This window comes from Apium graveolens, chromosome 5, assembly GCF_009905375.1.
Source record: "Apium graveolens cultivar Ventura chromosome 5, ASM990537v1, whole genome shotgun sequence".
In the NCBI taxonomy this organism is placed as follows: Eukaryota; Viridiplantae; Streptophyta; class Magnoliopsida; order Apiales; family Apiaceae; genus Apium; species Apium graveolens.
In genome coordinates this window covers 20,653,138-20,667,042 of record NC_133651.1, presented here as the reverse complement: position 1 = coordinate 20,667,042, position 13,905 = coordinate 20,653,138, and the positions used below count along the sequence as shown (strand labels likewise).

General features: G+C 31.4%; 1 protein-coding gene across 1 annotated transcript; it reads right to left on the bottom strand.

Moving 5' to 3' along the window:
• Positions 1–803: 803 nt before the first annotated feature.
• LOC141723618 (uncharacterized) lies at positions 804–9,360 on the bottom strand. Its single transcript, XM_074525466.1, has 9 exons — positions 8,712–9,360; positions 8,023–8,622; positions 6,738–7,892; positions 6,197–6,559; positions 4,887–5,440; positions 3,494–4,271; positions 2,569–2,928; positions 1,740–2,344; positions 804–1,572 (listed from the first exon to the last, which is right to left on the bottom strand). The coding sequence occupies exons 1-9, from the start codon at positions 9,301–9,303 to the stop codon at positions 889–891; spliced, it is 5,691 nt and encodes a 1,896-aa protein (XP_074381567.1). The 5' UTR covers positions 9,304–9,360; the 3' UTR covers positions 804–888.
• Positions 9,361–13,905: the final 4,545 nt, after the last annotated feature.

The following is a 13,905-nucleotide window of genomic DNA, read 5'->3' as shown; positions in this document are numbered from 1 at the left end:
TACCATCTGAGTCCTGTCAAAACCTGCTTGATCTGTTCATTAATATTGAGATAGTTTAAGAACAGTTAGTTGTACATGTGTGAATTATGAGTGTTAAACGGATAAATATGAAATCAACAACATTCACATATGTAAACATCAGAAGAATAAGAACAGTCATATTGCTCGATCAAAATAAGAAGTAACAAGAGCTTTTCATTAATAATATTTAAGTACAAGAATCGGTTGAGTTTAACAACTAAATTTGATCAGTAAAAAACAATTGCTCCTTAATTCGACCATAGATGGTTGAATTTATCCGTTCCCTTTAAATTCGTTCAAATATCATAGAATTTAGCTGTAGTCGTTTTCAGTTGGTCGAAAATATCCCGACTTTCTTATAATGATAAGTTTAGCTTTTTATAATGTATATAAATGAGAAATTATTAGAAGGGTAGAGCTGAGTGGGAACTTTGAAATATGGTACAATATTGCGCCACATCAAGTGTCCACATTTCACCATATATTATGATTATTGAGAATGTGCATTTAAAGTTGAGAATGCTTGACCCCTTTGTTCTCTGACTTAAGTAATTAAAGACTAGTTCATTATCAACAGATTGTCCAACAAATTCATGTGTCTTTACACATCCGAATACAGTTCTGACTCGTGAAAGTGAACTTTACAATTACTCAACAAGAGTTCATTTAATTCAAATATGTCTCTTAAGCCAAAATTAAGTTTAAGCTGATTTATGCCACCAAGCAATGGAACTGTGCAAATTATCACGTTAAACACCAAGAAAAAAAAATGTGAACCTAGGTCATGACAACATTGTCTTTACTGTTATTAATAAACAAGTGCCTCCACAACTCCTACATTTTTCTGTTACATAACAATACACATACTCAAGCTTCATGCTCATGATCTTTATTCTTCTGTAGTCGGTAATCATTTACAACCCTCAGCAGTTGGACAACGACAAAAACAAAGAAGAGGGAACCGATGACGCAAACGGTTATGGCCAGGGCTAGTGATTCGGATAAGACAACGTATGTTCCTGTCATAAAGACTAACATCATCATCACAACAGAAACAATGTTGAGCACAATTGTTGTTGCATGGAGTTTAGTCAGTTGGCCGAGATTCTGCGACATAGATTCAAGAAAGTAGATAAACAAAGAACATGCTGACAGCAATAGAGCTATTGAATCAAATATCATAAAGGTATTAAACGCTGCTCTTTTTGAAAGAACCGTCAATCCTTCATTATCTTCCCCACTTTGATGGAGACCACCAGGCATGGTAAATCCAACCGTGAAAGTTATTGTAGTTATTAGTGCACTAACCACTACCTGGCTGTTGGTCCCCTGTCTATATCTTTCTAGCTCTTCTTTCATCTTTGGCTCATTTTCCTTCATCATCTTTTGTTTGCGTTCATCAAAAAGGACATCTTTTATCCTTCGTTTACTCGGGGGCACTGAACTTGAAAAAATGCTATTCTTTCTGGTTCGCACCGAACCTGAAAAAATATTATTCCTTCTCGTTTTAGGCCCAAGAGTGATATCATCTAGTGCAATTTTGATGAGTACCTGTAGAGTAATGACAAATCGTTAATATTTATTTTTTTTGCAGTCACCCTTTTACTATTTACCAAGCAACTCTAGATGTTCTGATCTTTCGGTCCTTTATTAAATTTATGTTAAAGAAAGGAAACAAGTTTCCATGATCCAGTGAAAGAGAAAAATGAAGTGCATACCTGATCAGCCACAACATCATTTTTAACATACAACATTTCCCAAGCAGTAAAATTGTTCTTGTTTCTTGCCACTGTATCTAGTTCTTCATCTTTTATGAGCTCGGGGATGAAACAACCACTAGAGATAAGTACATGAAGAGGTGTATCGCCATTGCTATCTTGCTGTTTCAAAATCTTGTCCTTGCACGACTTTGGACAATATTTCAAAATACCTTCTACCATCTCTTTTCTATTATCAGCTTTTATATTACCATTATCAGCTGCAACCAAATGTAGTATATTTTGTCCATCTTTATTAACAACTGTATATGGAGAGTTATCAACTCCGGATGCAGGGTTATCAACTCTGGATGCAGAAGAAGACGGAGCTGGCCATAACTGCATAAGTCTTACCAGTGTAGAAGTATACCCACGCTCGACTGCTACATGAAATGGCGTTGGTATTTCGTACACAAATTGGTGCTTAACATCTTCTTGTGCTCCTATTATGGCACCAAGCACTGAATCAAATTCGTGATAGACAGCGTAGTGGAGTGGCGTCCAGCCATTATCTTCTGTAAAAGTTACAAGGTTTTTGGTACCTTCCAAAAGACGTAATACAGAGTCTGCAATATATTTACATAAGTGTAAGGTCTTTGATTCATAGTACATAGTTGTGGAAATAAATTTTAATTAATATAATTAGAATAAAGCATCAAATTTATATCAAGACGAAGAACATAAGAGTAAATGGTAAACTTATATTATATAACATGTACTCATCAATAAATATACTCATTAGAATAAATAAGCATTATGCATATTTTATATTATGAACAAATACACATACCTTTATCACGCCTTCTCATAGCAAGAATTAGAGGAACCACCTCTTTGTGATCTGGGTTGATTATTCCAGCTTCGTATGTTTGAGAAAGTAATTTGATGATATCATCACTACACTCATTATCGATGGCTTTGAAGATCAAAGGCATGAGACCATTTCTTTTAATTTCAGGACCATGTTGATAGGCCGGATCTTCCTGTACTATCAGTCTAACAGCTTCCACACAATTATTCTCCACAGCAAGTTGTAAGACAGTGATTCCCAACTCGTTTGTACGACCAAAAAAAGCTTCGAAATCTGCACTGTTCCTACGTTTGGCTGCATGAATGATCGTCCTAATAATGTCGCTCGCTCCTTCTTTCACTATAAGTGAAGTAAAATAGATATATTCAGTTATTTTACTGAGTATGACAAAAAAATATGGGGTTTTTTTTCAAAAATACCCCCTTACCAATTTTTTTTTATAAAAATAGGGTGCAATGTAAGCAGAAATGTAATCTTTGCTAACTCATATATGCAATTTCGTGTAAATATGTACAATCTCATTAGATATTTTATAATATTTTTGTAAAGAGATCGAAAAGTTGGGATATTTTTGACAAATTTCCTAAAAATATCTACTTTCTTTTACTTATTAGGTGATAATACATGGGAGAGCCACAAGAGAATTTATTTAAATTTATTAATAATTTATGATTTTAATTGTTATTAGAAATTTGTATTATTTTACAACATGAAATTAATTAGTAGTAAGGGGTGCCGCTCCATTGTGAACTTTTTAAAATAATAATGGTTAGAAGGTGTAAATTCTATAGAATCACTAATTCTCACCGTTGTCATTTGCGTAAAAGCCTTAGGAGTAAAATTAATTTAGACTAAATTTGTTGTATGTAATCAATAATTGAATTTGAAAGAAAACAACGCATACCTTGGCCGATATTCTGAATAACAGCATGCAAAACAGTTGCCCTACCACCAGGACCATCTAAAGACAGAGCTGTGCAAGTCCCACAAATCTCCTTTACTATCTCTTTGAACCCTTTCTCCGCAGCTATGTAGATTGGAGTTTTGCCTTGCCAGTTCTGAACATGTTTATCATTTGGATCGGCCTTCACTAAGAGCTTAACAATAGCCACGTCATTTTTAAGGACTGCCAAGTGTAATGCGGTGTTCTGTTCTCGAACATTAGCTTGCCGAATATAAGTTTGAAAAGGAGTAACTGGATTTTGGGCATCATCATTTGCTGAGGAAGAAGTTAAATTACGTTTGGCTGTACTAAGGAGAGCATCAACCACTTTAGTGTGTCCATGATGTGCTGCAAGGGAAAGTGCAGTTTGTTTTCGATTATCCAGCCTGACTAAAAGATTTTTGTTTGCAAACGCACTCAAAATAAACCGAATGTTTTCTATAGCTCCCTTCTTTGATTCAACGTGAAGGATAGTTTCTCCGGCTTCGTTGGGCGTATCGGCTTCCATCTCCAATGCAGCTCTAGATATAGGATCTCCTGCAATGGCATCGGCATAACACTTGGTAACAGCTCCAGTATTTACTTTCATCAGTGCAAGCATTCCATCTGTCATTTTTTTTGCTTCTTCCCTAAAATTCACATCTTTTTTCTCTAGTTGACTAGTTGTCAACACTGAACTTGAAAAAATATCTCTTTTACGATCAATTTGGATATAGTCAAGCGCCACTTTGATTTTCACCTATAAAATAAATGATGGACGATAATTTTAGAATTATCTGAAATTGAAGAAATACATTATCTACGTATATAATGAAATCTCTATTAAGTTTCACATGATACAATAATCTTAATTTCGATATTGTCTAATATAATTATTTTCATTATTGAATAATGATTTCACTTATTTCAAGTATTTAAACACAATAGTGTATATATATATATACTAGATAATTTAATTTCAATCTTTCTTATTGTATCCATCATCAAAATTTCAACTGCATGAGCATGTTAGAGTGAAGAGCAGAGCCAGAACTTAAGCCAAACTCTTTATGTTAATGATTGGGGTACCGGAAAAAATGAATTCATTTTTTGCTTAGAGTTTTATGAATCTCAGGGACTGGCCTGGCCAGGAGCAAAGCCAAAAAATGAATATTTGCCTCATCATGTTATCATTGTAAAAATTGAAGGCGCTAAATGCACGGTAGACAAAGAAATCTATAATAATACATATTTAAATATAATTTTTCTTATTTTCGGTCAAACTAAGCTAACCGCAGTTGAGAAATATAGTTATAGAAAAAAATTGATATGTTATAAAAAGAAAATAAATATTTAATTAGCCTGTAACATATACCTGGTCCTTTATAACTTGATCGCGGAAATACAACATGTCCCAAGGAGTCCATTTCTCCATGTTTTGCACACTTGTATCAAGTCCTTCGTATTTCAAAAGTTCAGGAACAAAGCAACCACGTTGGATAAGCAGGTGAATAGTTGTATTGCCATCGTTATTCTGCTTGTTCACAAACTCCTTCTTATGCTCTTCTGGACAATTTTTTAAAATGCCTTCTATCATATCTGTTTTGCTCTGCAATGCCGCTAAATGTAATATATTTTGCCCTTTTTTGTTAACAGCAGTGTATGTTGAAGACGAAGACGACCATAATTGCATAAGAAGTACGACAATAGAAGTACGTCCTCTTTGGGCAGCTACATGAAACGGTGTAAGAACCTTATTGTGGTACCCTGATTTAGGTTTAATCCCTTTTTGAGCATCTGCTATGTGTTTAATTATTGGGTTAGATTCATGGTATACTGCATGATGAAGGGCTGTCCACCCAAGCTTGTCAACAAAGGTCACAAGACGCTGGGCACCACGGCCATCTACTAGTAGGTCAAACACGGCATCTGAAAAAATAATTGTACTTTTAAAACTATTATATAACTGGATGATAACGGGTGCTAAGTACAAGATTATATATTTAAATTAATTAACAATAGGGAACTAGAATAAAACACCTAAAAATTACTGTATTATTCCGGTCGCTTTTATACCAAAAATGAACGTTTTTTGTTGTTTTTAACATAAACATGACCGAAACTCTCCGATCACTTTGAATGCCGACGAAAAGGAAAATCCGGTCACAATAAAAAAAATTATGAACAGGTATGGTCGTATTTTGTAAGTGTAAATATGACCGACAACAGTTACAATTCATTTCCCAAATTTTTGAAATTTCACTTTGAAATTTTATTTTAAATTTGATTTGCTGCCTAAGGAAACAAATTAAGTGCAGTCGCATTGCAAATTAACTAAATTTAGTCACAAGTACTAAATGATCATTTCCCATTATAACCACTTTGACGCATTCCCCTGAAAATATGAAAATCGGGCCCAAATATCCATAAAATTTGGAAATCCCGACTTATTAATTAATTTAATATATAATCAAACTTATATTAATATTCAGTTCTAAATAAATAAATTTTCTGAAATTTGTATATGGAGTATTGATTTGACTTTAAATTTCTAATCCAAAAACAGTTTAAAAAAATGGAGTTAATCCGATTCAGGCCAAAACTCCGACCAGCTCATGTTATCCCATTATGGTTCAAAACATGAATAAATGCAAATAATATGTTAAGTAAAAACAAGTTTCATACCTGTTTTGCCACTTCTAATAGCCGAAATCAAACTGACTTGATCTTTGAAATCTTTAGATAACTTAGATCCGTCGTTGTACCTATCCGTCAGTAACTGGACAATATTCTTGTAATCCTTCTCCTGGGCTTTATATATTACAGGCACGAGACTAATAAAAGCACCATCCTTTCTCTTTGAGGCGGGATGTTGTAAATCTAATATAAAATTAACCACTGCCACTTTATTTAGCTCCACCGCCACTTCTAAGATAGTGCATCCATCCTCGTCAGTTTCATAAAATATTTCATCAAGACTAGCATTAATGTTGTGCTTTTTTATTTGATCAATGATCATTTCAATCACATCTTTAACTTCGTTGTTTGCTGCAAGAATACAAATGCATGAAAATGTTGTAATGCATCACATGACATTATGAGTCCAATATATATAAGTGTTAGGATGCTTTGCAGATTAATATAGATAACAGCATGCAAAGCACTCATATTAATATAGATGACATTATGAGTACAAATTAAATATGCCTAGATAGGCTTTGCATACCTTCGTCAAGATATCTGATAACAGCATGCAAAGCACTCATATTACCTCCAGGACCATACAAAAAATGTGGAGTTGTGCAAGCTGTACCGATCATCTTAGCTGTATCGGCATAACCTTTTTCCACAGCTATGTAGAACGGTGTTTCGCCCTTCTTGTTCAGAGTACCCTCATAACTTGGATCGGACTCTACTAATAGTTTAGCCGTTTCTAAGTTACGTTGCATGACTGCTATGTGCAAGGCAGTGTTTCCATCTTCATCAACTCGCCTGAGGAAAGCTTGAACAGAACTAACTGGATTATCATCAGTGTTATCATTATCTGAAGAAGAAGCTTGAAAAGAAGTAACTCGATTGGGATCAGTATTATCTCCGGTGCTAGCATCATCATCATCATCACCATCATCATCATCATCTTCATCAGTTCTATCATTATCTGAAGCAATGGAAGATTGAAGAGAAGTAACTGGAATGGAATCAGTATTTTCATTATCTGGAGCAGAAGAAGGCAAACGTCTAGCTGCATCAATTAGGACCTTAACCACTTCAATACTATTGTTGTCATTTCTAACAGCAGCATGCAATGCAGTACTACCACCAGGTCCGTCCAGAGAAGGGGCTGTGCAAATTGTAGATATTATCTCTACTATTTCATTGTACCCTTGTTCCACAGCCATGTACATAGGTGTTTTACCTTCATCATTTTGTATATGTGTATCATGAGGGTCGGCCTCCACTAATAGCTTAACAATTGCAACGTTTCCTTCCATGACTGCTGCATGTAAGGCGGTGTCATTATCCTTGTCACCTTGCCTCAGAAAATCTTGAAAGGAAGTTCCCGAAAAATTTTGTCTAGCTGCTTGAATGATGACCTCAGCGACTTCAGTATGTCCACGGTATATAGCCTGGTGAAGTGCAGTATGCTTATATATAGTAAGCTTGGCTAAAAGATTTTTGGATGCAAACTCCCTCAAAATAAATCGCACATGTTCTGTATTTCCAGACTCCGATTCAGTGTGAAGAATAGTTTCTCCATATTTGCTGAGTGTATCTGTATTCATCTCCAACCTAGCTATGGCATCATCATCTCCGGCAATGGCAGCGTCAAACAAATCATCTCTATCCGTAATTTTATAAAGTGCTTCACCAGGGCTCTTAACTATATATATAAATAACGTATCAAATTTTGATTTAACACATTTATCAAATAGAAGTCTTGGTACCATTAAGGGATCAATTTAAAATTACAATATAATCTATGCGTTTTACATAAAAAAATTAAGGCATACCTTGGTCCGGAGTGTTAATACGCACAACAAAACTACCATCAGGTCCGTCCAGAGAAGGAGCTGTGCAAGTTGTAGAGATGATCTCCACTATATCATTCAACCCTTGTTCCACAGCCATGTACATTGGTGTTTCACCTATGTCATTTTGTGTATGGGTATCAGTAGGGTCGGCCTGTACTAACAGCTTCACAATTTCTATGTTTCCTTCCATGACTGCTGCATGTAAGGCAGTGTCATTGTCCTGATCGCCTTGCCTCAGAAAATCTTGAAAGGAAGTTCCCTGAAAATTTTGTCTAGCTGCTTCAATGATGACCTTAACCACATCAGTATGTCCGTTAGATACAGCCAAATGAAGTGCAGTTTGTTTGAATCTATTCAGCTTGTCCAGAAGATTTTTGTTTACGAACTCCCTCAAAATAAATCGCACATGTTCTGTATTTCCAGACTCCGATTCAATGTGAAGGATTGTTTCTCCATACTCGTTGAGTATATCAGTTTTCATCTCCAATATTGCAATGACATCAGCATCTCCGGAAATAGCAGCATCATACAAAGCATCTCTATCCATAATTTTATAGAGCGTTCCACCACGGCTCTCACCTTCAATAACAACAAAGGAATTAGATTTAGCAATAAAAGCAAAACGAAATACATCATTTATTTAAAAGGACCATTTATTAAGGCCATACCTTGGTCGAGATTTTTAACACGCATAAGAATACTACTATCAGGACCGTCCAAGGAAGGAGCTGTGCAAGTTGTAGAGATTATCTCCACTATCTCATTGTACCCTTTTTCTACAGCTATGAACATTGGTGTTTTACCCTCATCGTTTTGTGTATGCGGATCAGTAGGGTCGGCCTCTACCAATAGCTTAACAATATCAAGGTTACCTTGAAAAACTGCTGAATGTAAGGCAGTGTCCGAATCTTTATCACCTTGCCTGAGAAAAGCTTGAAACGAACTAACTCCATTTTCATTAGGTGAAGAAGGTGGCAGATTTCTAGCTGCATCAATCAGGACCTCAACCACTTCCGTGTGTCCTAAATATGCAGCCCACATAAGTGCAGTCTCTTGTTGATTATCCAGCTTCACCAAAAGGTTTTTGCTTGCAAACTCCCTCACAATGAATCGCACGCGTTCTGTATTTCCATTTTTGGATTCGACATGAAGGATAGTTTGTTCATCATCATTGAGGATATCAGCTTCCATCCCCAATTTAGCAACTGCATCAACATCTCCGGCAATTGCAGCATCATATAAAGCATCTAATGGATCCATAACTAGAACTTAGTATATATGTCTATACAATATTTTTGGACTGAATTTCTTGGTGAACTAAAGAAATTATTTGCAGGTGCTAGTTATTCAACATCACTGATGTTTATATAGAGGCTTGATGTTCATTAGAATTACGCACGCAACACTAAATTATACAATTAATCAAACCCCTACGTTAACATTTATTTAAAATCCACCTTCCACACGAGGCCAGGTATGCAGAGAAGGACGTCTGAATGAACAATTAGAGTTAAATTTCTAACAACCATTGAGTTGACCCAGTTTAGAGTTAAACAAACTCATGAAAATTTAGTTATTATTTTTTAAAAATATATTTCAAAATGATTATAGTAAACCCAATATAAACTTGAGCTTAAACTAATTAATATTAATGTATCAAAATTGTAGTACACTTTTATGTTTGTACCTACTTTAAATTTTCAAATAAGTTTACTTCTGACCTAAAAAAATGTTAAACACTCTTGAAACAGGTTATAAAAGTCCAACAAGGACAATTACTATGGTGCCCCAGTGCTATCTACATGGGCAAAACCTACTTGCACTAATTTTATTTGTGACGAGGTGATAATAATTTGATCCATAAATAAAACCAACTCGTGAAAATCACTTTAATATTTTATCACAATGGTTATTCACACAAATAGTGTAATTTTTTAATTTTGACCAGATTAGTTTTGATTTATTACATATATATATACACACTTAACATTTGACTTTTCATAAATAATTTATAAAATATGTAAATAATATATATCCTAGGGGGCCAAGCACCGACATAACATTAAAAAATAATATAAGTTATTATCACATATTAACACTAAAAAATAGAAATTAAAGTGAAACAAAATTTAGGTAGAGTATAAGTTAATTAGTGTTAGTCGTTATTTTATTATATAAAATTTTAAAAATTGTTATATAATTTTTCAGTGAGTAACAAAATTTGATATTTTTGCATTGTAGTATAATATGGTTTCCCTTGTTAGTACATGTAGTTGATAATCTGTGGTGCTAAACATAGACCTAAAATTTAAAAATTTAAAATTAGTATTTGTAAAAAAATTGAACTCATAATATGTGGGAAATACGGATCAAAATTGATATATTAATATCAAATAATAAATTGATACATGCAAATAATAGTTATGTAGTTAAAAGAAAACAGATCAATAATGAAATGTTCCGGTATAATTTTAGTTATGTATTATTTTAAGTGTTGTATACTTAAGTAATTATATAATTTATTTTATCAACCAAATACTTGTTATTTTAAATAATTTAATATTATTTAATAATTATCTTTTAATTAACCTTTTCAATATAATTTATTTAATATTTCTTATTTATTGATAAATTAATCTTCAAATTAAAATTAAATAATTATTATTAAACTTAATTTAATATTACTTAATATAATCTAAATACAGCCCATTAATTTGTTACTATTAAAAAATATTTTTAACATAAAATTAAATAAATGTTGTGATGAACAGAGATAAATACAATTGTTATATCAATGATTTGCAGTTTAAAAGTTAATAAATGTCACTAAATTCATTTACTATTACTTATTTATTTTTAAAATAATATTTTTCAATTTAAATGTAAATTGACGTTATGATGAACACTAATTATTAGAATATAAAATTTATAGAGAATTGAAGTCAATTCGTATTAATACATAGTACTTTTTCAAATTAAAAATTAAATATATAGTATTTTACTTTATTTAATATAACTTAATAAAGTCTTAATCTATTTTATAATTTCACCTAAGAAATATCTTTTCTATTTTATAAAAGTAATCGAAGCTTGGATGCAAAATAACTAAAACAAAATTATGGAAAACTAGATTATAATTAATGTTAGCCCTTCCTTCCTATCCAAATAGGACCAAGAAGTGAGTTTTTTATAGCAAGCATTTTTCTTAAGGCTAGATATAATCTGGTTGTCCCTCATAAGTCTATTTTCTAGACTATCACTTATCCAAAATTTAATATTTTGATATTTGAATATTTTGTATTCCAATAAAACAATATTTCACTTATTAATAAAGAATATATATATAGAACTATTATTTAAAAAATACAAATACATAATTTATTTCATTTTTCAACATATCATATATACTTACAAATTTTAAATTCTCAAATTAAAAACAAAATTACACAATTTTTTATTTAAAAAATCATTGAAATTTAATAAAATAATTTAAAGTGATTATGTAGTAGGATCATAATAAAATTACATTTATCCAAAATTATCAAATTTAAAATCAACTGTTTTTTGAGAATTTACCAAAAATACTAACTTTTCTAAGTTTTTTTGTGATTTTACTATCTTCTTATTTTTTTTGCAAAAATATAAAATCAACAAAAATCAACCAGATATGCAACTATAATAAAGTTTTTTGGGTTGATTTGAGGTTAGATGACTCGTCAAAGGTTACAACATTTGCCAAAAAACCCTATTTTTGCAAAAAAAAATTGAAAAATAGTATTTTAGCAAATTAAAAAGTATTTTTGCAAATTTTTAAAAAAATGATCGTATTTTTGCAAAAGTATTTTTGGACTTGGATATTTTTTAAAAAAGCCCTTCTTTTTCAAATTTCAATTGTTAAACTTTTATTATATTTAAATATAATTATTGTTCTACATTAGTAATGAATTTAATAAAATTTTATAATAAAATCAAAGTTCTCTTCTTTATATAAAAGGGTTTTTTCCTTGAATAAAGGCTTATATATATATATATAAAAAACTTAATTATTTTGAGACTTAGAATATAAACTCTCAAATATTAATTAATAAAGTGTTTTAGTACTAATTTTATTTAAAGAAGTCTTTGTTTACAATCAACGGATTGCATATGTTTCCATATAAAAAAAAAGATAATACATGTATTTCAGATTGCATTCATAATGTGAGCTCAAATGATATCAATTCAGCATCGATTTAAAAGAACATGATTGCTTAATTATCTAATATCCTAAAAAAGTCTACTCAATTTGGTGATCTGCAATCATCATCTTCTCTCTGACAGCTGAACAAATGCAACTCCAGGGTTGTAGAATCTTTCAACAAATTGGTGGAGGTGTATAAAATCTTATTTTTTTTAATTATTTTAAAAAGTCTTTATTTATAATGTTTAACAATGTATATACTTCACAGTCTGATAAGTATTCATGATGTGAGCACAATTATTTAACAATGTGCTAATGACGTGAGCTCAAATGATGCAGTTCATATGATGTCAACTCCACATTTAACAACAATATAATCGCTTAATAATTTAACATTCTGAGAAACTCTCTTCAATAATTAGGTAATCTGCAGTTATCATGTTCAATGCTGTACAACTTGCTCCTCGAGGCTTGTCGAATCTTTGAATAGATCGGTGGAAATAAATATAGACTTATTATTGCACACACTTCTTTTTATTAAATCTTTTATATCTTCATGCATAATGTATGCTTTATTTTTAAAACCTTTTGTTCTATTTCTCAAATAATAAAGTATTAATTGAATTATTTTTTGGGAAATTCAACTGATTTTATTTATTAGTATTATAATATGAGAATAATAAATTATTATTTGACCTAAATGATAAATAATAGAGAAAAATATTTAAAAAAATGTTATTATTTCTAACAAAACAAGTTTATGTCAACTTCAGGCTACAGGTTACACAAAACTAGACTAAACTATAATAAAACAATTATATCCTATTACATAATACAAATAAAAAGGTATAGTTTTTTAGGAAAAAAAAAAGAAAATAAAAGGGATAGTTTTAAAGTATACCAAAGGTCTCTTTAAATCTAATTTAAACTATTAATTATCTCATATACACAATTATATCTTAATATGATTAAAAGTACTAAAAATTAAAATATCTTTTCACATATTTAAAGTACAATAGATATTAGGGTTGATCATTGTTCGTGTGGAACCGGGAAAAAAAATCAATCCGATTTTATTCCTATTTGGACCGAAACCGGAATGGAGTTCATGATTCCGGTTCACCTAATTTAATAAACAGAGATTCGTGATTTGATTCTAATTTTATCTTAAACAAACCTTGTTAGGTAATGAATTACACATAGAGAGGGTGAATGTGTTTTTGTGTTTTTATACTTTTCTTGAACTATCTGTGGTTGTGAACAAAGTCAATCAAATCTTGTAGTGAAATATGTTACTGCAGAAATTAAACATGCAATAATAAAGAACACAAATATTTCAAAACTCACTTAATTTTATATTAAAATTAAGAATATTTTGCTACAAAATTTCTAACCTCTTTGTTGATAAAGAGCTTAGCTTCTTCTTAAGAGAATTACAAGATTTTCTATTTGAATTGTTACTTCTAACAAAGGACCAATGTTAACTTTATATTTCGGTTAACTACTAGTTTACACAGTGTATAATAAGACATGCTATACACTTTAGTAAGCTGTCATTAATCATTTATATTTAAGGAAAAGTGTAACTTCCATTTATGGCTTAGCATATCTTTGCACCCTGTGTTAACTTTGATCTTACTTTGTCAGTTAATCTTCACCATTGATCTTGCACATACTTCATA